We start from the raw sequence: 26892 nt of genomic DNA, 5'->3' as shown, positions 1-26892 counted from the left end.
TTTTAGACTTATTGCAGGGGATATGGAATGTAAGAAGTGTTAGCCATGTTAGCAGTAACTGTGATTACCTCCTTTGATTCTAGGTTACATGTTTATCCCCTGCATTCAAGTATCACTCTGGATGAACAGAACATGGTTTTCATGGCTCCAGTTATGGGCTACAGAAAGGTATTTCATGGTTAAAATAGTCAATGAACTGTGGTTGCGATGTAGATGCAGGAGCCTGAAGGTGTATTTTGAATAACACAATGAGTAGTTGCAGCCTTTACAAAATGGCTATTTTTGACATGGCTTTCAAATCTTTACTTTCTCTTCCATTTCTTTTTTTCCTAATGCATTTTATGTACAGGCCTGTATATGGTCTTCCCATTGGATATAGGTTTTTTTTTCCCTTCCCCCATTAATGGCACATTTTGTTCTTTTGTGTAGAGCTGTTCCAACTGATAAATATGCATAACAAAGCTTTCCTGTGTGTCCATAACGTGATTCTAAAGGCCAGACGTTTTGTTTTACCCCCTTCATGACTAAGCTATTTTTTGCTATTTGGCGGAGGTGGTTATGGGCCGCTCTGTGCAATACCATTGCACAAAGCAGGTACGCATACCATGTTTGTTCTAGGCAAAAAAAAAACGGTAAAGTGTAAATTCACCTTTACAGAAAATTTTGAAGGTGACCTTACACTGGACCTCCTCCCCATCCCCCGGTCCCGCTGTACCTGGCGACCACCTGCTAGGAGACATCGGGTCACCTCTTCACCGGTCCAAGAGATTTAAAATTGCACAGCCTTTTCATCTCTTCTCCCCCCGCTGACAGGAAGGGCTAGACGGGTTCTGATTGGTCGGTGCTATCCATGTGACGGCACTGACCAATTAAAATGCCTTCTATAAGTACCTTTGCAAGGTACATTTAGGAGATTAAGCCACCATCCCCCTTCCTCAGTCTTTTATGTTTCCTCCTCCAGAGGAGGAGGAGAAGAAGACTATGGAGCTCTGTTCCCCCTGAGCCTAGGAAGGCTGTCTAGAAGGGGAGAGCATGCGCTACCTGTGGTAGGTACGGTGGGTCCCTGGTCAGGCTGCGGTGGAAGCTGGTACCAGCACTTCTCCAGGAAAAGCCCAGGGAGGGCTGGACATCCGCTGTGCGGCTCTCACAGCGGGAGGGGCGACTCCTCTGTCGGACCGGATGCCAGTGGGTTTCCCGGCGAGAGTAGTGCGGGGGGCGGGCGCGGGCCTTGAGTTCCGGCCTTTGGAGCACGGGAGGGGGAGGAGCTTCCGGCACGTCACTTTTGGGTCCTGCGGGGAGCGAGGATGCCGGTTCCCTGGTGGTTGATTTAAACGCCAGCCACGAGCTGCTGGTGGTCCTGAGCCTGGTCACAAGCGCAGCAGCGCAGTGTTGCAGGAGGAGGACCCATCCATGGAAGTGGCGCAGAGTGGCAGTGGTGCCGGCCCAGCTCAGGTAGGCAAACATGGGGGTGTCTTGGCCTATGGGGTGGGTGAGGGGGAGAATGGGGGGGGGCCTGGGGATCTCTCTCCCTCTCATTAATTACAATGGATGCGGGGCCTTGAGAATCCAATGATGACTGCGGGGTAGCACTGTGGTGTCAGTGATGGTACACCCAAGAAAAGAAGGGGTTTGCCAGCATTCTCCCCCCCCACCCCTTTCTCCTTCTCCCTTTTTTTCTGTTCTAGGCTCAGCCCAAAGAAGAGGAGATGCCCGTCTTCCAGGACCAAGAGGGCTGGAATAAACCTCTCTGAAAGCTAGGTATAGACAAATTAGTTTACAAAGAGGCAACGGGGGCATGTAAAGACTTGTTCTCCGGTGTGAAGAAGGAAATGAAGGCAATTAAGTCAATACTGTCGAGCCTTGAGACCCCAAAACAGCCAGTTGAAGTACCTCTCGTTACAGCACCCGGGGGAGAGTGGTGGAACGGGAGAGGAAGATCTGAGTGAAGTGGCTTCATCCAAAAGTTTTCCGGAACAAGGGACAAAATCACTTAAATACAGGCTCTTGCTCGAGGTGGACGACTTGCTGAGGGTGATCTATGAAACCCTGGATATTAAGGAAAAATGGGTTTCTCTGTCCATCCATGACCAAATGAACCAGACCCTGAAGGAAGACCAAGACAAGGGTATTCCTGGTATACAGCCCTTTATAATAATCCATCAAAAAAAGAGTAGGTGGAGCCTTAGAAAATTGTTTTCCCATAAGCTTAAAAAGGAGGTTCCCCTTTAACGAGGACCCCTCCTGTGTGTGTGTAACAAAGTTCCAAAGTCAGACGCAGCTTTTTCGCTATGCGCTAAGTCAAGTGATTTTGCATTTGAGGACATGGGGGTCCTCAAAGGAACCCATGGACAAAAGGATTGAGGCGCTACTAAAGAGGTCATGGGAAATTATACTTAAAGCCAGCAATGACTACAACAGTAGTGGCCCGCAATTTGGAAGTCTGGTTAGACAAACTACAGGCACATGTAAAAAGAGGGACTTCAAGGAAGGAAGTCCTGGATTCGCTGCCTATGTTGCAAAAGGTCTATATGGCAGAAGCCTCAGCAGAGACCGTCAAGCTTTCGGCTAAAGCCGCTGCCATCTGAAATCTTGGTCTGGGGATCCAGCCTCAAAGATAAGACTGCGGCATTACGTTTGAGGGGGATCTTTTGTTCGGGAAGGGCCTAGAAAAGGTCTTAGAACAGACTGCTGATAATGCTTTTCCGGTTAAAGGCAAAAAAGCCCCAGAAATACGTTTGTTTCGTCCTCAAAGGTCGCAGACCCCTAAAACAGCCACTAAAACAGTCGGGGGAGGGGAAAACCGAAGGGAGGCATCCTTTTTTCCTCTCCTAATAATTAAAAAAAAAACCCAAAGCCCCAATGATATGGTCCGGGTGGGAGGGAGATTGGGGCAGTTCCTCCCACAATTGGAAAAAATGACCCCAAATGGACTCATTCAGAGGATAATTTTGGAGGGGTACTGAATTCAGATCAAGGGCAACTCCGCCGTTCATAACCTCCCTTCACAGGCATCCTCAGAAGGCGGCAGCACTTCTATCTCAAATTGGGACCTGATAGACCAGCAGGTGCTCATTCCATTACCACAGCGAGAGACAAACCTAGGTTTCTATTCGTGTTTTCGTGGTACAGAAACCATTGGGCAAATTCCGCCTAATACTAAATTTAAACAAGGGGGGTGGTCTACAAAAAGTTTCAAATAAAGGCAATTCTCCCCCCTAATTGCTTTATGGCTTTCCTCGACCTGAGGGACGCATATTTGCATATCCCAATCCACAAAGACTCGCAGAAGTTTTTGAGGGAAGCGATCAAGTGGGGGAAGAGCATCCGCCATCTCCAGTTCAGGGCTCTGACATTTGGCCTGTCCTCATTCCCCAGGATTTTCACGAAAGTCCTGGCAGAGGCACTAGGCCCCCTGAGACTAAAGGGATCTCAATCATCCCGTAGTTAGACAACCTTTTATTTTTTGTCCCCACCTTGACTCAATTACAGAGGGATCTGCGGGTGGCCATTCCCTTTCTGGAGGACTTGGGGTGGTTGATAAACCAAGAAAAATCAAACCTGACCCCGCCACAGGACCTATGTTACCTAGGCTACAGGGTGAACTTGGTAACACAGTCTATCTCATGGAGGAGAAGTTGGAAAAAGTAGAACTTACAGCATCTTGTTTTTAAAACAATCGGGCAGTGTCCATCAGAATAGTCATGTCGGGCCTGGGACTCCTGGCGGCAATGATTCCCAGTGGTTCCGTGGGCAAGGGCCCATTTCAGGTGTCTCCAGGCCGATATCCTAAGAAACTGGGACAGGGGAAAACAATTACTAGATGAGACCTTCCACCTATTACCACAGACCAAGAGGTCCTTGAGGTGGAGAGACGCGGAGAACCTCCTGCGGGGTCTCCAGTGGTCCTTTCCGGTTTCCACTCTTATCTCCACGGATGCCAGTGCTTGGAGGTAAGGGGCCCACTGGGGGTCCAAAGTGGCCCAAGGGGCCTGGTCCAGAATGGAGTCCCAAAGGCCAGCCAATTGGACGGAGTTTCAGGCAATTTGGGAAGCCCTGAGGGCATTCGCCAAGGAATTGAGAGATCACCATGTACAGGTCCTTTCAGACAGCATAGTAGCGGTCTCGTATATCAACAAGCAGGGAGGAACAAGGTGTCCTTCCCTGATCCAGTTGGCAAAGGCCATTTTTTCCTGGGCCGAGATCGACCTGAGATCAATCTCTGCAGTCCACCTAAAGAGGGTGGGAAAACGTCTGGCGTACTTTTTAAGTCGCCACCAGGTCTGCGAAGCAGAATGGTCTGTGCACGGGGAGATTTTTCAGCTAATTGAAGAAAAATGGGGCCTTCCATAAGTGGATTTATTCGCGAACAAGTCAAATGCCAAAGTCCCTATATACTTTTCGTTAGAGGTGGACCAAGGGGATAGATGCACTCAGAAGTGTGCGTTTTGCCTATGCTATGCCTTTCCCCCATTCAAAATGATTCCCCTGAGGAAATTTGCTCAAGAACACAGAACAATTATTATAGTGGTTCCGTATCGGCCAAAGATGGCCTGGTTTTCCATGCTGCTGCGCCTAACAGTGGAGCCTCCCCTCCCCCTTTTTTATTTCCCCCGGGGGCTATCGACAGAAAATTTGCATGATAATATGTGACTCTTCCATGCCAATATGGGAGGACAGTTTTCCAATTTTTCATGCGATTTTTTTTTTTTCCCGCATAGCATTTTTTCTGTGGATACAAGCAAGCTGGTGTCCGGACCTGCTGTGTATTATAGTTGGGGGGGTGGGGGTTTTTTGTTTCATTTGTTTTTTGTAGTGCTGTTTGTGTTGTCCTGTCTTTCCATGTGTCCAATACATCCACTTTTGCCCGGGCTATCCCTCCCATGGATGGGACCCGGGAAATGTGATGTGTGCACCTTTGATATTTTTTGCACTTTGGTAAATTTGGGAGGCTTGGCCTCTGTAGACTAAGTGTATTTAATAAACTTCATACAATTTTTATGGAACCAATTTGATTCAGATTTTCTGTTGCAAAAGTAGCCATCTTTTGAATCCGGGTAGGAATACCTGGTTTCTCTTATATGCTAGTCGAGCCTCCCTTCATGTTGCCTGAGAGGGAAGATCTGCTGTCTCAGTGCCTGGTCCGGGTGCCAAAGTTACAGAGTCTAAAGCTGTCAGCATGGTGTCTGAAGAAAGCCTGAAGGCTAAGGGGCTTTCAGACAAGGTGGTAAATACATTCCTTTTAAGCTGAAAAAAGGTGACCCAAGCAATATATTTAACATTTTGGAAGGTTTTGTTCATGGTTGGACACCAGTAAGGTGTCAGCAGGTGTTCCGGCCGTCTTGGAATTTTTACAAGACGGAGTGGACCAAGGGCTGGCATCAGTACCTTTTAAAGGTTCAAGTGTTTTTGGAACAACACCTGGCTTTAGACCCGCTAGTTAGCAGGTTCTTGAAGGGGTTATCCAAAAGTTGTTCCATTCAGGATCCTGCCAAAGTGGGATTTGACAATTGTGTTGCAAGGGTGGACAAAACGTCTGCCAGAGGAAGATCTGTCCTTAAAGTGGGCTACTCTCAAGACTGCCTTTTTGGTTGCAATTTTGACAGCCAGACGCATTGGCGAACTGCAAGCACTTTCTATTAACCTCTTAAGGACCAAGCCTCTTTCTGAGATTTGTTTTTTACAAGTTAAAAAAAGGTTTTTTTTTTGCTAGAACATTTCTTAGAACCCCCACCACTTTTATCTTGAAGCGGACCGCCCGCAAAAGAAGAGGATACCGGGTGTATGGCAGCTAACTGCTGCCATAACGACGTTACTCCTCTTAAAAGTACCAATGTATAACGATGGTGGGCGGTCTGGAAGTGATTAAAGAACCATTTCTGACCATCTTTGAAAACAGGCTGGTAATGCGTACAGATCCAGGGTTCTTTCTAAAGGTGGCCTATAAATTTCATAGGATATTGTGGAGATTGGAGATTGTGGTGCCCTCCTTCTGTGCGTCTCCAACCAATCCTAAAGAAGCAGAATTCCACCAACTGGACCTGAGGGCCTGTGTTTTGCGTTATTTGGAATTATCTGAAGGCATCAGAATATCGATTGCCCTATTGTACATTCTGGTAAAAATGTGTGGTGTCAAGCTTCGAAGAGCACGATCGCCCGTTGAATCAAACAGGCAATTACGGAAGCTTACAAAACTCTAAAGAGTGTGCCTTTTTTCCCCAAAGGCTCACTCTACATGGGCGCTGTCTGCTTTTTGGGCGGAGCGAGCTGGGGCGACACTAGAACAAATCTGATGAGCAGCATTACGGTCAAGCTACTCGACTTTCATTAAACATTATAGGCTGGACCTTCTCAGCGCAAGATCAAGCGTTTAGGAGGAAGGTCCTCCAGGCGGTATTCCCCCCCCTCCCCCTAAAATATAAAAAATCTCATGTACATAACTTTATTCACAGCCTTTGCTCAATACTTTGAAGCACCTTTGTCACCAATTACAGCCTCAAATCTTTTTGATTATGCTGCTACAAGCTGGGCACACCTATTTTTGGACAGTTTCTCCCATTCTTTGAGGGACCTCTCAAGCTCCATCAGGTTGGATGGGAAGCGTCGGTGCACAGCCATTTTCAGATCTCTCTAGAGATGTTCAATCAGGATTAAGTCTGGGCTCTGGCTGGGCCACTCAAGGACATTCAGAGTTGTCCCATAGCCACTCCTTTGTTATCTTGGCTGTATTGTCCATTTTGGAAGATGAACCTTCGCCCCAGTCTGAGGTCCGGAGTGCTCTGGAGCAGGTTTTCATCAAGGATGTCTCTACATTGTTGCATTCATCTTTCCCTCAATCCTGACTAGTCTCACAGTTCCTGCTGCTTAAAAATATCCCCACAGCATGATGCTGCCACCACCATGCCTCACTGTAGGGATGGTATTGGCCAGGTGATGAGCAGTGCCTGGTTTCCTCCAGACATGATGCTTGCCATTCAGGCCAAAGAGTTCAATCTTTGTTTCATCAGAACAGAGAATTTTATTTCTCATGGTCTGAGAGTCCTTTAGGTGCCTTTTGGCAAACTTCAGGCAGACTGTCATGTGTTTTTTATGGAGTGGCTTCTGTCTGGTCACTCTACCATACAGGCCTGATTGGTGGAGTGCTGCAGACATGGTGGTTCTTCTGGAAGGTTCTCCTCTCTCCACAGTGAAATGCTGGAGCTCTGCCAGGGTGACCATCGGCTTCTTGGTCACCTTTCTAAGGCCCTTCTCCCCCCGATTGCCCAATTTGGGCAGGCAGCCCGCTCTAGGAAGAGGTGGTTCCAAACAGATGATGGAGACCACTGTGCTCATTGGGATCTTCAATGCTGCAGAAATATTTCTGTACCCTTCCCCAGATTTGTGGCTTGATACAATCCTGTCTCGGAGATCTAAAGACAAATTCCTTGGACCTCATGTCTTGGTTTGTGCTCTGACATGCACCATTAACTGTGGGACCTTCTATAGACAGGTGTTGTCTTGGTGTGTTCTAAATCATGTCCAACTGAATTTACCACAGGTATAAATTTGCAAAGATTTCAAACAAACTTCTTTCACATTGTCATTATGGGGTGGTATTTGTAGAATTTTGAGGAAAATAATTTTAATCCATTTTGGAAAAAGGCTGTAACATAATAAAATGTGGAAAAAGTGCAGCGCTGTAAATACTTTCTGGATGAACTGTATCTAGGAGGATAAATGTCTTTTCTCCAGCTCTGCTGGAAATTAAGTCTAATCAATTTTTCAGCTAGGCCTTTTTATTTTATTTTTCTATAAGCTTAAAGCGGAGTTCCACACAAAAATGGAACTTCCGCTTTTCGGAACCCTCCCCCCCTCCGGTGTCACATTTGGCACCTTTAGGGGGGAGGGGGGTGCAGATACCTGTCTAAGACAGGTATTTGCACCCACTTCCGGCATAGACTCCCATGGGAGTCTACGCCACTTCCCGTCCCCACCGCGCTGTCTGCTGGGAACACACAGCTCCCAGGAGAGAGCAGGGACCACTTGGGACGCGCAGCGCGACTCGCGCATGCGCAGTAGGGAACCGGGAAGTGAAGCCGCAACGCTTCACTTCCTGATTCCCTCACCTAGGATGGCGGCGGCAGCTGCAGAGAACCGAGCGGGTTCTCGGCGTCCCCTGCCGACATCGCTGGACCCTGGAACAGGTAAGTGGCCATGTTTTAAAAGTCAGCAGCTGCAGTATTTGTAGCTGCTGGCTTTTAATATTTTTTTTTTTTTTTTGGCGGTGTGGGTGGACCCCCGCTTTAAATCCATGAATCCTCTATCAGCAGGTCAGGCCCCAACAGTGTGGCTTTATCCCCCACCCTCAGTAATCTCCATGTCCACTCTGTTTTGTTTTGTTTTTTTTTGTTTTTTTACATGTGCCCTCAACTCTTCACACACTTTTTCTACAGATGTTCTAGCCTCGCTACAGCTGAGTCCCAACAACATTTTTGGTTAGAATTGGGTTCCATGGCATTCTCCTTAGGACCCAGCGTTACCTAGGTATTTTAAAAATTGACACTTTTTTTTCCAATCTTGGTGGCAGTCTTTTCAGCAGTTTAGGGCTAAAGCACCTTTATTTCTCTGTACTGTTGACTTTGTGGGATCGAAACTCTGGCTTCTCTGTGGGTCGAGGTGGTTTTCTTCATGTCCTTGTGGGCTATTGGGTTCCATTTTAACCACACATTCTACAGTGTTCCTTGCTTAGCAAAGTAGAGTGTCTGTCTATATAGGCAGTCTTCCTTGTCAATCTTACACCCTTGAGTTCAAGGGTTAGGATGTTCAGCCCTGGGTCTTTCTATGTAGACCAGCTTGTTGTTTTGCCTTGACCCTTTCTTTTTTTATACCAGGTTCTCTTGGAACCTCTTCCTACCAGGGACTATACTATCCCCAGTGTTTCTGTTGATCCCACCTAGTTGTGGATATTTTCTTCCTAATTTGGAAATTTGGACAGACAAGGCCGAAACACAATATTGGATGCCCCATATCTTTGGGCCCCAGGCGGAACAGTGTTAAAAACAGCCATTATTCTGTGATAGACATCACTGCATGGGTTCAGGAATACTTCCAAAATTCACTTTCTGTGGAACACAGTTCACACTGCCATCCAAAAATGCAAGGTAAAGCTCTATTATGCAAAGAAGCCTCCACATCTCAACATGATCCAGAAACGTTGCCATATTCTCTGGTTCAAAGCTCATTTAAAATGGTCTGTTGCAAAGGGAAAAACTGTTTCATGGTCAGAAGAATGGAAATTTTAAAATTTTTGGCAGCCATGGGTGCCGTGTCTTTCAGACTAAAGAGAAAAGGGACCAATCCGCGCTCAGTGAGACATTTTGAAATGGACGCCAACACCTGCTATGATGAACTTGCTTGGGCTTCTATTGTGTTGTAGCAAAAATTAATGAGAGTTGGGACTTTAAATGAGGTCATGGAAGAAATGCAGGTACCAGGGGTAACAATGCAATTTTATTGGTCAAGTAACATGCATGAAAACAATTCAAAACAGGACCACAACATGTAAAGAAAGACATTGTGATAAATATCAATCCAAAATCACAGCACATGTATTTGTGCATAAGCGATCGGCGTCAAGGATACAATCAACTTGGCGCTACATGGTGATCTCATTGAGCGATTTGATACATGTACAAAGAATGCATAAAATATACAAATAACAATACCACAGCACAAAAAGAAAAACAAATATGTAAAAACCATATTGATTATTCCTGAGATGTTGCAATGTAAACATAAGTTGGTGTCCCAATTGCCCGACGCGTTTCGTGTGGAATACACTCATCAGGGGCCAGATGGTCAGGGATTTCTACAAAAGTAATGCGATGCGCCCTGTGTGTCCCCCCTGCCCCCCCCTCCCCCCGCTCCACTTCGTTTGCGGGAGGGAGTGCACTTCGTTGCTTCTAGGGGGATTGGGCGGGCGCCCACGGCGCATCGGCGTCAACCCCCCCTGCCCCACGTCGGATGCCATATTGGCGTCACAGCGTGGTGCTTGAGTTCCTCCAGGTAGCCAGTCAGATGGGGAGTGCGCTCTGTTTACTGACGCAGTCTGCCGTCAGAACCAGAGCTCCTCCCCTTCCTCTGCCGTGCTCGGGTGACGCTGGTGTACGCGGCTAGCGTGCACGTGGTGTTCGGCGGGTATATCTGGTCTCCCCCGACACAGCGTGGGTGCCTCTGTTCCGAGATGGTTCATCATTATTACTTTCCATCCACAGTGCCTCTCTTCCTGCCTGGGATACATGTAAGCCCATATATTGTCACTTTTTACCATCCTTGTGGCTGGTTGAAATTGGTCTTGCCTTTGTTGTTTGTTTTAAATTTTATTTTTTACTTGTATCATATAGCACAGTCTACGATGGTTGGATGTAGATACTTGAGACACCTTTATTATATTTATTTATTTCCTTTGGCATAGACTTCCTTTTTTCTCCATGCTTTTTAGAGAGACAGTATTGGTCCTCTTACCCACTTGAAATTTTACACATTATTTCCATTAATTTCTCCCCAGGCAGACCATACTGGCACTCCTCTTTGATATCTTATCCATGTCGGTTCTGGGGGTCCCGCGCTGTTTCTTCGGGGGGGACTCTGTGTATCTGGCTCGCCAGCTTGAATGCCGCTGCACCTCAGCTCCCGGGAGAGATGCCTGTTGGTTTTGGCTCTGTACCTGTCATGTTTTACCGCATTACTCACATGTGAGTGTTTTAGGGTGAACCAACCCCTTTTTCGCTGTGAGTATGCGCTACCAGCTAAACTCACTTTTTGTTGCATTACTTTTGTAGAAATCCCTGACCATCTGGCCCCTGATGAGTGTATTCCACACAAAACGCGTCGGGCAATTGGGACACCAACATATGTTTACATTGCAACATCTCAGGAATAATCAATATGGTTTTTACATATTTGTTTTTTTTTTGTGCTGTGGTATTGTTATTTGTATATTTTATGCATTCTTTGTACATGTATCAAATCGCTAATTGAGATCACCATGTAGCGCCAAGTTGATTGTATCCTTGACGCCGATCGCTTATGCACAAATACATGTGCTGTGATTTTGGATTGATATTTATCACAATGTCTTTCTTTACATGATGTGGTCCTGTTTTGAATTGTTTTCATGCATGTTACTTGACCAATAAAATTGCATTGTTACCCCTGGTACCTGCATTTCTTCCATGACCTCATTTAAAGTCCCAACTCTCATTAATTTTCGCACACAGGGATGGAGGCACCCCAGGTGCCTCATTTAAAGTCCCACCTTCCCCTTCCCCCTTTTTTCTTGATTGTGTTGTAGCACTGCTTCTGTGCATCATTTCATATGTGCATGTGCACCCTCTCAGCCTTTCTACCCTTTCCTTAACCGCACCACTGCCACGCTTTCTTGCAGGATGATGATACAGCAGGTCCCTGCTACATTGTGGTGATGAGGTTAAAAACAAATGAATATGTTCCTCTGCTCTTGCAGTTACAGTGGATATAAAAAAGTCTACACACCCCTGTTGGGTTTCTGTGATATAAAAAAAGAGACAAAGATAAATCCTTTCAGAACTTTTTCTGCCTTAAACTGTACAACTCATTTGAAAAACAAACTGAAATCTTTTAGTGGAAGGGGAGTAAAAATAAAAAAACTAATGTAATGTGGTTGCACAAGTTTGCACACCCTTTTATAACTGGGGATGTAGCTGTGTTCAGAATTAAGCAATCACATTTAAACTCATGTTAGGAGTCAGTACACCCCTGCCATAATTTAAAGTGCCTCTGATTAACCCCAAATAAAGTTCAGATGTTCTAGTAGGCCTTTCCTGACATTTTTTTAGTCCCATCCTACAGCAAAAGCCATGGTCCGCAAAGAGCTTCCAAAGCATCAGCGGTATCATTGTTAAAAGGTATCAGTCAGGAGATGGGTACAAAAGAATTTCCAAGGCATTAGATATACTATGGAACACAGTGAAGACAATCTTTCTTACCGCATGCCGACCAGCCGCTGCAGTTGTACTGTGGGACATTGCTCGGCTGCGCGATTCGCCGCCATGGTCCGACGGTACCACAGACGGCCACTAGGGGGCGCTTGTTCAGCCACTGAGCCGATGCCAGTGCCCGGCGGTCGCGATCACTGCCTGGCTCCCGCGATCGCTCGGGCACACGGAGAACTGGGATCTGTGTGTGTAAACACACAGTTTCTGGTTCTCTGAGGGGAGAACAGACAGATCGTCTGTTCATACAGGGTATGAACAGGGATCTGTCATCTCCCCTGCACAGTCCCCCCTTCAGTTAGAACACACAATAGGACACGCTTAACCCCTTCACTGCCCCCTAGTGGTCAACCCCTTCACTGCCAGTAACATTTTTACAGTAATCAATGCAATTTTATAGCACTGATCGCTGTAAAAATGACAATGGTCCCAAAAATGTGTCAAAATTGTCCGATTTGTCCGCCATAATGTTGCAGTCCCGATAAAAATCGCAGATCGCTGCCACTACTAGTAAAAAAAAAATAAAAAAGCCATAAAACTATCTCCTATTTTGTAGATGCTATAACTTTTGTGCAGACTAATCAATATACGCTTATTGCGAATTTTTTTTTTTTTTTTTTTTTTTTTACCAAAAATATGTAGAAGAATACATATTGGCCTAAAGTGAGGGAAAAAAATAGTTTTTTTATATATATTTTGGGGGGATATTTATTATAGTAAAAAATAATGCCTTTTTTTCAAAATTATCGCTCTTTTTTTTTTGTTTATAGCGCAAAAAATAAAAAACCACAGAGGTGATCAATTACCACCAAAAGAAAGCTCTATTTGTGGGGAAAAAAAGGGCGTCAATTTTGTTTGGGAGCCACATCGCACGACTGTACAATTGTTAAAGCGACGCAGTGCCAAATCGCAAAAAGTGCGCTGGTCTTTGGGCAGTCAAATGGTTCAGGGTTTAAGTGGTTAAGTGGAGAAAATATAGCACAACCGTGTCATTACCAAAAACTAAACGCCCCTCCAAAATTGATACAAAGAGAAGAAAACTGGTCAGGGAGGCTGCCAAGAGGCCTACAGCAGCATTAAAGGAGCTGCAGGAATATCTGGCAAGTACTGGCTGTGTGGTACATGTGACAACAATCTCCCATATTCTTTATGTCTGGGCTATGGGGTAGAGTGGCAAGAATGAAGCAGTTTCTTACGAAGAAACATCCAAGCCTGGCTAAATTTTGCAAAAACACATGAAGTCTCCCAAAAGCATGTGATAAAATGTGTTATGGCCTGATGAAACCAAAGTTGAACTTTTTGGCCATAATAATTCCAAAAGATGCTTGGTGCAAAAACACTGCACATCACCAAAAGAACGCCATACTCACAGTGAAGCATGATGGTGGCAGCATCATACTTTGGGGCTGTTCTCAGAAACAGGGGCCTTAGTCAAGGTAGAGGGAATTATGAATCATTCCAAATACAAGTCAATATTGTCACAAAACCAGGCTTCTGCTAGGAAGCTGAACATTAAGAGGAACTTCATCTTTTCAGCATGACAATGACCTAAAGCATACATCCAAATCAACAAAGGAATGGCTTTACCAGAAGATTAATGTTTTGGAATGACTTAACCAGAGCCCAGACCTGAATCCGATTGAAAATCTGTGAGGTGATCTGAAGAGGGCTGTGCACAAGAGATGCCCTTGCAATGTGACAGATTTGGAGTGCTTTTGCAAAGAGTGGGTAAATATTACCAAGTAAAGATGTGCCATGCGAGAGACTCCTACCTAAAAACGCTGAGTGCTGTAATAAAATCAAAAGGTGCTTCAACAAAGTATTAGTTTAAGGTTGTGTACACTTATGTTTTTTATTTTTACTTTTCCCCACCTAAAAGATTTCAATTTGTTGTTAAACTGAGTTGTACAGTTTATAGGTCACATTTAAAGGTGGGAAAAGTTCTTAAAGAATTTATCTCTCTCATTTTTTTTACATCACAGAAACCTAACATTTTAACAGGAGTGTGTAGACTTTTTAAATCCACTATATACCTGGCATTATGGCAGTTCATAGCTGCAGAGAAGAGAGGTCCTATGGGGCCCTTTTGACTGCCGATCCACTATCTGCTCTGGGGCAGCTTTCAGTCATAGGACACAACGCACACAGTCCGGGCAATTTTTACCTTCTAAAGTCTTCTTGGCTTCCATAACTCTAATCGGTATGACCCCCTTCCTTTACATTATCCAGGGAAGAATTTTCTGCAACCATGTCAAATTTTATGTCAAAAATGAATTCCATAATACTTCAGGTCTTGAATCATTACTTGGATCTGTGGTACACAGCTTCACCACTCAGTTTTTATTGTCTGTGCCCCTGTTCAGGAGATGCACATTCTTTGTCCTGTTTACCATCATCATTGAAAGTAAAGAAAATCCCACATTTTAGTTTGTCCACGGAAAAGGGGGGAAATTTTGCAAGGAGGGTACTAGTTCTGGTGACCTGAGGGGCCCCAAGGCATTGGCATCGGCCCCAAGGCTTAATTTGCAGGGCTTTCCTCATGCTTCCGGTTTGACTATAGGATATAAAGTGAAGGGAAATTTCTGAAATGGGACACAGATGGCGAAAAACTAAATCTGATGGGGGTTATACCTTCCTTTTAATCTATCCAAAATGAAAAAAAAGTTTTGCCTAAAGTTGTCCTTTAACTCAAAAGTATTTTATAGGTAAGATAAAAATCCCAATTCTCTGCAATCTGGTCAGTACCAGCATTTGGTCTTAAGGCTCATCAAGGGTCTTATCTTAGAGCCACGAAGGCCTTCATACAGGGCCGTGTAGATGCGACTTTTTTTTTTTTTTTTCCACGGTTTATCATTTTTTTCTTTTTCATACATCATGGGACACAGTTAGGCTAATATTCATTACCTCCTGGGTTATACTTCATCTCCAGGTGAATGGACACTGGTAGACCAAAGGTCTTTAGCCAGGAAGTGATCCCTTATATCAGGGCTACTAGCCAGGCCTCAAGGGTTACTTGCCGCCAGTTGCCCCGCCCAACCCCTACCATGCTCCACCCCTAAACACGCCCTCATAAATTATCTCTTGAAATGACACTTGTTTTGTTTTTTTACGGTTAAAATTTCAATTTATTGTGGAAAAGTCAAGTATGATACATCATTCAGGTCATTGATATATGGTACAAATCTGCAGTGGTAAATGTACATTTTCTTACAATTAAGCAACAATGGAGCAGTCACAAAAAAACCATATAGGTAAAAGCTAATTTTAATTATAGACAGATATTTTAGAATTCCGGCAGCAATCTCAAGAAATCATTCAATTATAGTCAGTGTATCTAGTAGAAGAGAAAGGGTGTACGGACATGGGAGAAGGAAGGTAAAGGGGGGGGACAACCTGACCACCCAGCACAGACGGAGGCACACAGAATCCTCACGCCGTCCACGGCAGCCATATACCATCAAACTTTTTGGGACATTTCCTATTAAGATATGTCATTTTATAAAGTGGCAGGGCCTCATTTATGGAAGATTCCCAAAGTGTCATCAGTGGAGGTAAGGTGGAATTCCACTTTAGTATGATCCTCTTTGCATAATACAGTAGGTAATAAACTAAAAGCTTAGTGTAGCGAGGTGTCTGGTCATCGTCCTGAATCCCAAGTAGGGCCAGTTCAGGAGACACCGCCAAGGACAATTGAAGGCTCTCATTAATAGCTTCAAAGACAGCTGCCCAAAACAGCACCACCTTGGGGCAGCTTCAAAACATGTGGAAATATGTGCCAATTTCTGTCCGGAATCTACCACACAAGGGATCTCTCTGGGGAAACAGTCTGTGCAATCTTTGTGGAGTATAATATACCCTGTGCAAGAATTTGGTTTGTAGCAGTTTGTCTCTTGAGGAGATAACCAATCCCAAACTATCCTCAAAACAGTCATTCCAATCCTCTTTCCAAGGTGGGAATGTCATTTTTCCATGCCTCCCAGAGCCTCTCCAACTTGGGAGACTCCAGGCTAAGCAACGATGGAGAGAAGAGAGGGGCTTGGGCGTGGCCAAGAGTTCCTCTATGGGATCCATGATTACAGCGATATTTCCAGGGAACTGAGCCCTAGCTGCGTGGCGTAATTGCCAGTATTTAAAATACATCCATCTGAGGAGCTGAAATCTGTCTGAGAGGTCTCTATAATCCAGTCCCCGATGGCATAATGTCCCTAAGGATCCTGATGCCATGTTTCGCCCACACCTGCGGGTCTGGAATAGTCCGAAAGTGTGGGAGATTAGGGTTCCCCTTGAAAGGGTGACCAGGAGTTCTGCTTCTGGAATTGTTTCCTAGCTACCCTCCAGACTCTAAGAGTCCTAGTTGAGAGCGGTAGGCCCCAGGTCCCTGGTACGCCAGGTTCCCCAATTCGCTTAGCGAACCCAAGAGGGTCGCTTCCAGGCACATCGCTGCATTGGTCCTTGAGCGGACAAACCACCAGCGGATTGAAACCAAAATAGCTGCCCAAAAATATGTCTGGAAATTAGGCCAGCCCCCCCACACCGCACCGGAAGACACAAGGTGGACCTAGCCAAGCGTGGCATGGAGCCCCCCCAGATAAAAGTCCCAATACATCTGTCAAGGTCTCGAAAGAAGAAACTGCGTAACCAGATCGGGAATTCCTAAAAAGATAACTAAACTTATGGAGAAAAACCATCTTTAAGGTTAATGTGTCCCAACAGATTCAGTGGGAGAGTCCCCCAAGAGGCACACCTAGCTTTCAGCTGCAACAGCACAGGGCTTACGTTAAGATCATAGAATTTGTGAATATCATGATAAATGTGGACACTTAAATATTTAAAGGTATCAACCCATTTCAAAGGGGTAGGGGCCGCCTTGTCTCTTGACATCTGTATTATCCAAAGGAAAAAGGACCGATTTGGACCAATTAATTCGGACCCCCGAGAAGCGTCCAAACTCATCAAAAAGGACTAGAACAGATCTTAAGGAGGAGTCCGCATCCTGCAGTGTCATCTGCATAGAGTGACGCTTTTTCTTCCAAGGGGCCAACCTTTAACCCCACCACCCGTTGGGATGCCCGGAGCAAGATGACCAACAGCTCCAATGCTAAAGCAAAAGGGGATGGTGAGGGGGTGCAGCCCTGGCGTGTGCCCCGCTGTAACTGAAAGCTCTGAGATCCTGCCGTTAGTGCAAGTACAGGCCGTATGAAACTGATAGAGTGGTTTGAGCCATTTCAAAAATTGAGCCTCGAACCCATATCTGCCTAGCATCTCCCAGAGGTAGCCCCACTCCACAGAGTCAAATGCCTTTTCGGCGTCCAGTGAGGCAATGACTCTGGAACCACTGTTGTCATGAGCCGTAGACATATTAAGAAAGAGGCGCCTCAAATTGATATCAGTGCCCTTCCCAGGCATGAACCCCATCTGGTCCACATGGATAAGCTCATCCAGGACCTGTGTCAACCGATTGGCTAAGACTTTCGCCAATAGCTTTGTATCCACATTAATTAAAGAAATTGAACAGTACGATGCACAGTCCTCAGGGTCTTTACCTGGTTTGGGCACCAGCACAATCACTGCCTCGGACATTGACTCTGGGAGGGAGCCCCCCCCCGGGAGAATTCCGCCAACAACTGAGTGAACCTCGGGGCAAGAAGCTCTTGATATGTGGAATAAAATTCGACTGGGATTCCATCTGCCCCGGGGGTTATTCCAGGCTGCAACATGGCAATCTGGACCTCTTCCAACGATATTTCCTGTTCTAACCGATCACTAGCTTCTTGAGACAGGGTAGGGAATTCAACTCCATTCAAATATGTCTCGAGGTCTACCATCCCATAATCTACTCGAATGGAATATAAGGTCTTATAATATTGCATAAAGCGATGATTAATTTCTTCAGGACCCACCAGGGGAGCCCCCCTCTTGTCCCGTATTCTTCCAATGTGTGTGGTGGAGAGCTGCTCCCGAGACAGCCATGCCAATAATTTGCCATTTTTGTCTCCATATTCAAATACCCTTTGTGCTGTGCTAAGCATTGATTTCTTGGTCATTTCAATTCTATGTAGCTCAACCGCCCGAAGTGCATGCTGCCAGGAGCCATAGTTGAGCGCGGTTGGGTCAACTACATAATTATCATCCTGTATTTTAAGTTCCCTCTCTAGGTCCTCCAGTGATCGCACAGACTGTTTTTGGCTGTTAGCAATTCGAGAGATGTATTCCCCTCGCAGCCACCCCTTAAATGCATCCCAAACTAGTCCGGGCTCTGTTGTATTTTCATTTCGTTGCCAATAGTTACTTACTGCCTCAGGCATATCCTCCTGAACCTTAGGGTCCACCAGCCAGTGACCAGACAGCCTCCACATCCCCTGGCCAATCGAGGGTCCTAGCAGCACCGTTGTCATGAGGGGAGAATGATCAGAAATACCCCTTGGGGAGTATTTGCACTTTCGATATCCGCTGCAGCAACGACTTGGCTAAAAACACCAAGTCTATGCAGGAGAAGGTCTGAAATGTTGCAGAGTGAAAAGTATACTCCCTGTCAGTGGGATGACAGTGACGCCAGGCATCAACTAGCTCAAAGGTCGTGGCCCACTGCAAAAGATCAGGTGACTGTCTACTCAGTGGCTGGAGCCTATCCAGAGTTGGGCATGGAGCCAGGTTAAAGTCCCCCATCAAGATAACATTCTGCATATCATATGATATAACATGCTGCTTAAGTTCATATAGGAGAGCGATATCAGCAGGTGGTAGTAGGTATAACCCAACTAACACATAGCTGGTGGAAGCCATTTCAACATGTAGAACTATATATCTTCCCCCCGGGTCTGTCTTGATATGCAGAAGCTGAAAGGGGAGGGATTTACAGAAATGCTGACTCCTCTAGAGTAGCTAGAGTAAGTAGCATGGTAATGGCTACCCACCCATGCCCTTTTTAGACCAAGCATTCTGGAGCGCTTAATTGCCGAGTTAAGTCCTCGGACATTCCATGAAAGGACTGTGAAATAAGCCATGGCCAGAGGGTGGAAAGTTTATGATATAGGGAGCGCCACCATCAAACGTGCAACGGGGGTGTCCTCTCGACCCGGGTGGAAGACCACATCATATCACCAGTACAGTCATGAGGCTTCAGCATTTGTAAAACCTATATGGCATTAATCATACTGACACATCTTGGCAAATAGTACAATAAAGGAACCGTGAAAAACAAAACACAAGAAAAGACCAGCAACAGCCGACCAGACCCCCCCAAACTGGAGTCATGCATAGTTCCCAAAACCCAATCTCCTCAGAGATAACTAATTCAGGGGACGTATGCTCGGCAGGAATAGGCAAACCAACCAACCCCCCCCCCTTCCCCCCCAGTAACTTCAGAGGGGTGACCGCTATCCCTAATAGAGAGGGAGCACTCAACAACCTTCCCAATGGGAGATGCCAGAGATATGTAGATATAAAATTATATTGGAAAAAACAAAAAAAAGGTTTTGTGACAAGTCCATGTGTGGAACAAAAGTACAGTTCACCTGGGCTATCCAGGGGGCAGCAAACACCTGGCAGTCTAATGTACAAGGATCTGTAAATGGCTGCCACCCCTGGACAGCATGAGGAGCAGGACTTGCCGCAGCCCAACCTGAAAGTCAGCAAACAGAACTTGTGTCCCAGCAGTAACTAAACTTGGAAAGCAACCAATACATTTGGGCATAACATGAGGCTCCAAGTCAGTCAGCTTTTCCCATCTCTCTCTGCAGGAGGTACAATCAAAAGGGCGATCCACGCTCAGCGTGTCTGTGGTAATAAAACCAGCCATGATGCGGCATCGCTAGGATTGGTGAAAAACCGAATCGCTTTGCTGTCCACCACCCGCAACTTTGCCGGGAAGAGGACGCTATATTTAATGCCCTTCGCCCTCATGACTGCCTTGACTCCATCGAACAATCGGTGTTTCTAGTGTTTAATCCAGGAACAGGAGCCACCTTCCATTCTGATAGGAGAGCTCTTTCCTCGTGCAGCCAGTAGAAGCTCGTCCCGGTCTCTGAAATTGAGGAGCCTCAGGATCATGGTACAGGGAGGGGAGCCCGGCGGTCCACGCTGAGGAGGCACCCTGTGCGCCCTCTCCACCACAAAGTACGGAGAGAGCTGGGCCACAGGCAGCAGGGATCTCAGTAAATCTTCCACAAATGTAGTCGGTTACGCACCCTCTTCTCCCTCAGGGAGACCTACGATGCGGAGGTTATTTCTTCTGCTCCTGTTTTCGGCGTCCTCCGCACGGTACTCCAGAGCCTTCGCCTGTAAAGTGCCGAAGTTTTCTCCACCACGTCTTCCACGCAGCCGACCCGTTGCCGCAACCTCCTTCCGAGCACGGATCTTGTCTAGGTCCTGCCTAATTAGGCCAGTGTCCCTTTGTACTGCCTCCAACTTCCCTGTTAGCGCTGTCTGGCAGGCTGTGATGGCTGCCATAACCTCGGGAATACCAGGGGATGACAGAGAGGCTTCCTCCACAGGTGCCGTCTGGCCATGTTGGATCTCTGTCCCGGGCTTCCTGCCACCCGCAGGTTAGAGCTGTCCGGCTCAGACACGTACTGGGGGAAACAAAGTTTTCTACCCCCTTTCGGCTTCCCGGTCAATTTGGAAGGCATATAGAGTCAAATCGTCTCACATGGGGCTAGATAGTCCAGGTAGGAGAAAAGATACGGATGATTCTCTTAGACACGCCCCGAAACCTAAATGTTTTATGCAGAATTACGTTATAAAAATAGATATTAACAACTTTATCTGTGCCCGCCAGTGCAGCCCTGTGCCCGCCAGTGCAGCTCTGTGTCCCCAATGCAGCCTACCTGTGTAGGGGAAGGGAGAGGAGAGCCGATGCCTGGTTGATCAGAGCGCAGGGAACATAACCGCTTTCATTTCTATAGCTGTGTGTTCCCTGCCATGCGCCGTCATATACAGCCCCTCCCCCTTGTCTGGGCACTTTGATAGACAGATCACCCATCCAATCCTGGGAAGGGTGATCTGTCTATCAAAGTGCCCGAACAAAGAGGAGGGGCTGTATATGACAGCGCGCGGCGGGGAACACACAGCTATTAAAATGAAAGCAGTTATGTTCCCCGCGCTCTGATCAACGAGGCGACGGCTCCTCTCCCTTCCCCTACGATCGCTCTGACAAACCCAGGCTGCCGGCGGTGCTCGCCCCCCTGCCCCCAGGCAGCCCACTTGCCAGCCCTCAAAATCCACTCGCAAAATGCGAGCAGGCGAGTGGATTTTTTGAGGGCTGCCTTATGTAATCCCCTCCATACAGGAAGTACTTGAGTTTTTTTTACCAGTGTCTGCAAGTTGGATGGCACGTTTGAGCTCTCTGAGCTCCAGGTCTCTAGTCCCACAAACGGTTCTTAAATGAATCAAGGGATTGACTGATCTGGATCCATTTGACACAGGCTTTATTTGCTTAGATAAACGGTACCCAAGCCTCGCAAAGAAGACTCAAGATCCTGAGAGGTTTTGCCTGTAATGCGACCTTTGGGTGCTGGACCCGGCAAAGTGGAATCCTGGACACCACAACGCTAAGGCATTCCTGCAGGGTGCTGTACAGGTCCAAGGGAGTGAACTCTAAACATGAAAAGGGTACCCAGTCCTTGAAGGTCCTCAAGTGACAGGAACCCGCCATGATGGGTGAAGTTTGGGCTCTTAGTTTCTAAGCTGCCCTGCGCCTGGACGGGTAAGAGAAACCCCTTTTATTTACTTATTGTGGGGTGTCCCAGTGATTGTAACAATCAGTCAAGCTAACTAGAGGATGGACACCTGTGTGCGATGACCATACGGGGGAGTTTTGGGCTAGCTGTGAGTGTTTGCAACGTTTACCTTTTTTTTTTTTTTTGCTTCTGTCTGGCTGTTTTTTTACCTGTATGATGGCGCACAACGGTTCGGCATGGCGCACGTGCATTCAAAAGAGTGCTGCTGTGCTCAGCAGTTTGGCGGCCATAGCGCACGCAAAGCCGCACATGCGCAATAGCCTTAATCTAGGCGCACGATGATTTGTGTCATTCTCGAATACAGCCGCGCCCGTTTGTCCCTCACATGCATGCGCAGAATGTTCCGACGCACAGCCAGCTAGGCATTTGCAGCGGTTCATTTCTCCTTACCCGGGTCACGTGAGTCACCAGGTGTTGCTTGGCAGGATTGTTACATAGGGGCTTGGTGAGCCCTATTAAAGGGTCTCCCTTCTGGGGTGTGTTAATACTACGCCCATGTACTCTTTTTGTGGCTAGTAAATATCTTCAAAAAGAGAGGAGTGGGACTAACACTACAGGAAAGGGCACACCTATGTCGTCAGTAGTTCCTGATAAACCTAGTCGTATCCCTAGTGTTGTATACCCTCAAACGCTGCTGTTTCACCCTTTATCACCAAGGATGAACTGTCCTTGGCCCTAGCTTGGTTAGAGCACAGGACTGCTGGTGTGATTGCCTCCATCCTGCAGGGTGGCAAGAAGCATGACCGATCCTCCTCCTAGTTTGGCGCAGGAATGTGTTGAGGATGGGGAAGAGCTAAAAGCTCAGGATTCTGTGGAGAGTCTGGCGTATGAGTCTGTTTCTGAGCAATCTGGACAAGAAGATATCCAGTTGATGTCTGCCTCTGTCGCAGAGGTTTTTGATCCAGACTCTTACCGAGATGGTTCGTTCTGCCTTTAAGTTGCCTCTTGCAGAGGTTACTGAGCCCCCCTTGGTCCTGTTTGGGGTCACTGGGGCCTCTTCAGGCCACACAGGCTTTCCCCTTACACCCTCAGTTGGAACAGGCGGTGTTTGCTGATTGGGAACATTCTGACAGGATTTTTGTTCCTCCTAAGAGGCTTTCCCTTCTTATATCCCATGGATTAAAAGTTTGTTAAGAAGTGGAGCATGCCAGTCAGACAGCAGTCTCTTCCTTAACAAGAACTTAACTTGTCCGGTAGATAACGCACAGGGCTCGAAAGGCCCTGTTGACAAGAAATTGGAGTAATTATTAAAGGCTTGGTATCTGCCAGTCCGTAAAGGATCAGGTCAGACGGCCTGACGGGCCTAACCGGGAGGATGATCTGGCTGAAAAGACCAATATTCCTCGACTGCTGTGTTTTGCTGTTGACGCCTTTAAAGGATTCAGTGGTGAGGGCAGCACAGGGGTGTAGTGGGTAGCACTCTCGCCTAGCAGTAAAAAGGGTCGCTGGTTCGTATCCCAACCACCACACTACCTGCCTGGAGTTTGCATGTTCTCCCTGTGCCTGAGTGGGTTTCCTCCGGGTACTCCGGTTTCCTCCCACACTCCAAAGACATGCTGGTAGGTTAATTGGTTTCTGTCCAAAATTGTCCCTAGTATATGAATGTGAGTTTGGGACCTTGGATTGTGGGCTCCTTGAGGATAGGGTGCGATGTATGTGTGGATCGCTGCGTAAATTGATGGCGCTATATGGGTACCTTAAATAAATAGGGATAATTGTAGGCATGCAACCACACCTAACTCAGGTTGAACTGGATGGACTGATGTCTTTATTCAACCTTACTAACTATGTAACTATGATTCAATACAGCAGGTATGGCTTTCTTGTCTGTACATATGTGATGTGCAGACTTTTGTGGCTTAAGAACTGGTCAGCCGAGTTTCCTTGTACAAAGTTATTGGCAGGTTTTCCCTTTCACGGGGAACGTTTATTTGATCATCAGCCTGGAGAACAGCTCAAAGTCTAAGGTATTTAGGTCTGATCCTAGATACGGTCCAAGCAAGGATTTTTTGCCACCGATAAGGATCTGTGCCCTGAAGGGACAGGTTCGTCAGATAAGGGGCACCAGACAACCCTCTATTCGGCTCTGTATGAGTCTTCTAGGGGGGATTGGGTCCTCCTTCGAGGCAGTGCCCTATGCCCAGTTCTATTCCAGGCTTTACAACAAGACATCTTGCTGGCTTGGACAGAACAGGACAAGCCCTGGATTATCCAGTGTTCTCTCCTCGGGCACGCTTAAGCCTAAACTGGTGGTTGCAGGATCAGAACCTGCGAAAGGGAAAATCCATCCTCCCGTTAACTTGGAGAGTACTGACTACAGATGCCAGTCTCTCAGGCTGGGGAGTGACCCTAGAGGGGCTAACAGCTCAGGGGAAATGGTCAAGGACATAACAGATCCTGCCCATCAACGTCCTGGAGTTACGAGCAGTTCGTCTGGCCTTATGGTCCTGGACGGTGGAGCTTCAGGACTGCTCTATCAGGGTTCAGTCCAACAACGCCACTGCAGTGGCCTATATAAACCACCAAGGCGGTACCAGGAGTCGTTCAGCTCTGAAGGAGGTGAACCACATACTTGCCTGGGCAGAAAAACGTGCCAATTCTATCGGCAGTCCATATCCTGGGAGTAGAGAACTGGAAGGCAGCTTATCTCAGTGACCAGCAGGTCTGTCCGGGGGAATGGTCCCTACACCCAGGTGTGTTCCAGGAAATTTGCCAGCGTTTGGGATGGCCAGAGGTCGACCTACTGGCATCCAGGATCAACAACAAGCTACAGCAGTTTGTGTCCTGAACAAGAGATCCCCTGGCAATCGGAGCAGATGCTCTGGTAGTTCCATGGACCCAGTACTCCCAGGTTTATGCTTTCCCTCCGATCTCTCTCCTTCCACATTTGTTCCCCAGGATTCAGAGAGGGGGTTCCAGTCATTCTGGTGGCACCAGCCTGGCCCAGAAGGCCCTGTTTCCCGGAGATTGTGGGACTGACGATAGATGGGCCATGGACGCTTCCACGTCGCCCCGATCTACTGTCTTAAGGTCCTACATTCCACCACAATTTACAGTCTCTAAATTTGACGGAATGGCTATTGAAGTCAGGGTGTTAAAGGACCGTGGCATCTCGGGACCAGTGGTGTCCATCCTAGCGAATGTTAGAAAAGCTGTCACTAGGAAGATCTATCATAAGATCTGGAAGACTTGTATTGCTTAGTGTGACGCCAAATAATGTCATCCTCGGAAACACTTGAAAAGGATTTAACGATCCTCTTTATTTCATAGATTTAGCAAGGTTTGGATCCTTCTGTCAAGCTCTTTGTGCCACCCCCACCCTCCTTTTCATGCCTTATTGTCAGAAAAGTAGGGTTCACTTTCTGCATTGAACTTTTATCATTTAAAACCTCATTGTAGTTTCCCCAGGAAACGTTTCCTTAGAAAAACATGCCCTTCCAGATATTTATTTCTTACATGCTCTCCCCTTAATTTCAGTATGATGAACCACTAATCTAGAGCAACTGAAGCTGGTCTTCTCTCTCCTTCCCTATATGTTCATATTAAAACATTGAGGCAGCCAATCATATAAATAGGCCAATTGAATTGAAGCAGAGCTTTGCTTGTTTTGAGTGGCTAGGCATTAAAATATACAGGGTAATAACGGCTTGCATGGCATTAGGGCGTAGTAATCGTAGTGAAATGTGATGTAGGTGTCTGCTTTTAATTTCATTTGGTTATTTTTTTTAAAACTGTTTTATTTTCCCCATTTTGAGTTTTTGTTTAGTATGTTAAATCCACACCTGTCATTGTGCATTAAAAAATATATTAATAGGGGCACATATCTGATTTCTGCTTTTGTTTGTGTTAACAGATAATTTTGTCAACGAACATTGCTGAGAGCTCTATCACTGTACCGGATGTGAGATATGGTAAATCGTTCAACTGGGGTGCTAAAGCCTTTACTTTTTTGTTGTTGTACTGTGGTGATCTATTCTCAAACATTCCCACTGCCATTTCTTTGTCTTTAACATCCAAAAAAAGTGATATAACAGGTTGCCAGTACGATTAAGCTTCATAGACAGCTTCATTCACATTCATGTGGTTGGTGATGCATATAAGAGGGGTAAATATTTCTGGCTTCTTAGGCCTCATGCCACGGACGTTTTTACAGCCGCTTTTAGGAGCGTTTTACACAGCTTAAAAGCGCCTCTCCATGTTAACCTATAGCCTCATGCCCACCAAGGCGTTTAGGAGCTGTAAGTGGCATAGGCGGTTTAAAGCTCCAAAAAAAAAACAGGACCATTGCGTTCTGAGGCTCCTGCGCTAGAGCTGTAAAAACGGCAGATGCCGGTAAAAGGTGTTAAAAGCGTTTTAGCGAGGCTTGTCTCTGTATACACATCGTTAAGCCTCGTCCTGCGTTTCTCTCTATTCAAAATCAATAGTTCTCTATGGGAGTCCATTGATTTGAATAGAAGTCACACCAGAAGTCGGATCAAGATGATCCGACTTGTGTGCTGAGAATCTTGAAAGGGAACCCCACCAAAATGTAAAAAAAAAATTTGTCTGAGGTTCCTCCCCAGGACGATACCAGACCCTTTGGTCTGGTATGGATCTTAAGAGAACCCCCCCACGCAATTTTTTTTTTTTTGGCGTGGGGGGTTCCCTTGAGATCCATACCAGATCAAAGGGTCTTGGAGAGGGAGAAGACATTACCAGAAGACTGAGAAGAGCCAGAGCTGCCTTAATAAAATACTTTAAAAACCTGTGTCGTGTGTTTATTTTTGCCTTTTTTTTTTTTTTTTTTTTTTTTTAGGTGAATGGGGTCAACATGGGGACAAGGACAAGGTGGGGGTGCAGGGCCCCCTGCCCCGAAGCACCCACCCCCCATCTTGAGGACAAGTGGCCTAGTATGGTCCAGGAGGGGGGCGCTCGCTTATGTCCCCCCCCCCCTTCCTGACCTTCCGGGCTACGTGCTCGGATAAAGACCTGGTTTGGATCTTGGGAGGAGTTTTTGCCTGAGGTTCCACCCCAAGACAATACCAGACCCTTCAGTCTGGTATGGATCTTAAGGGAACCCCCCCACGCAAAAAAGAAAAATGGCATGGGGGGTTCCCTTAAGAGGGAGAAGAGCAGGGCTGCATTAATAAATTACTTTAAAAACCTGT

The 26892-nt window shown here is 46.5% G+C and overlaps 1 protein-coding gene across 1 annotated transcript in view; it reads left to right on the top strand.

The window, feature by feature from the left end:
- Positions 1-26892, top strand: part of TDRD9 (tudor domain containing 9) — a 393320-nt gene that overhangs the window by 194732 nt on the left and 171696 nt on the right. The window contains exons 12-13 of the mRNA XM_073609957.1: positions 84-168; positions 25599-25656. Of these exons, the coding sequence (XP_073466058.1) occupies positions 84-168; positions 25599-25656 (143 nt within the window). The remainder of the gene's footprint in view (positions 1-83; positions 169-25598; positions 25657-26892) is intronic.

Source organism: Aquarana catesbeiana, linkage group LG13 (genome assembly GCF_042186555.1).
Source record: "Aquarana catesbeiana isolate 2022-GZ linkage group LG13, ASM4218655v1, whole genome shotgun sequence".
NCBI classification, from domain to species: Eukaryota; Metazoa; Chordata; class Amphibia; order Anura; family Ranidae; genus Aquarana; species Aquarana catesbeiana.
Note: the sequence above shows the minus strand (reverse complement) of the source record. Positions and strands in the feature narration are given on the sequence as shown.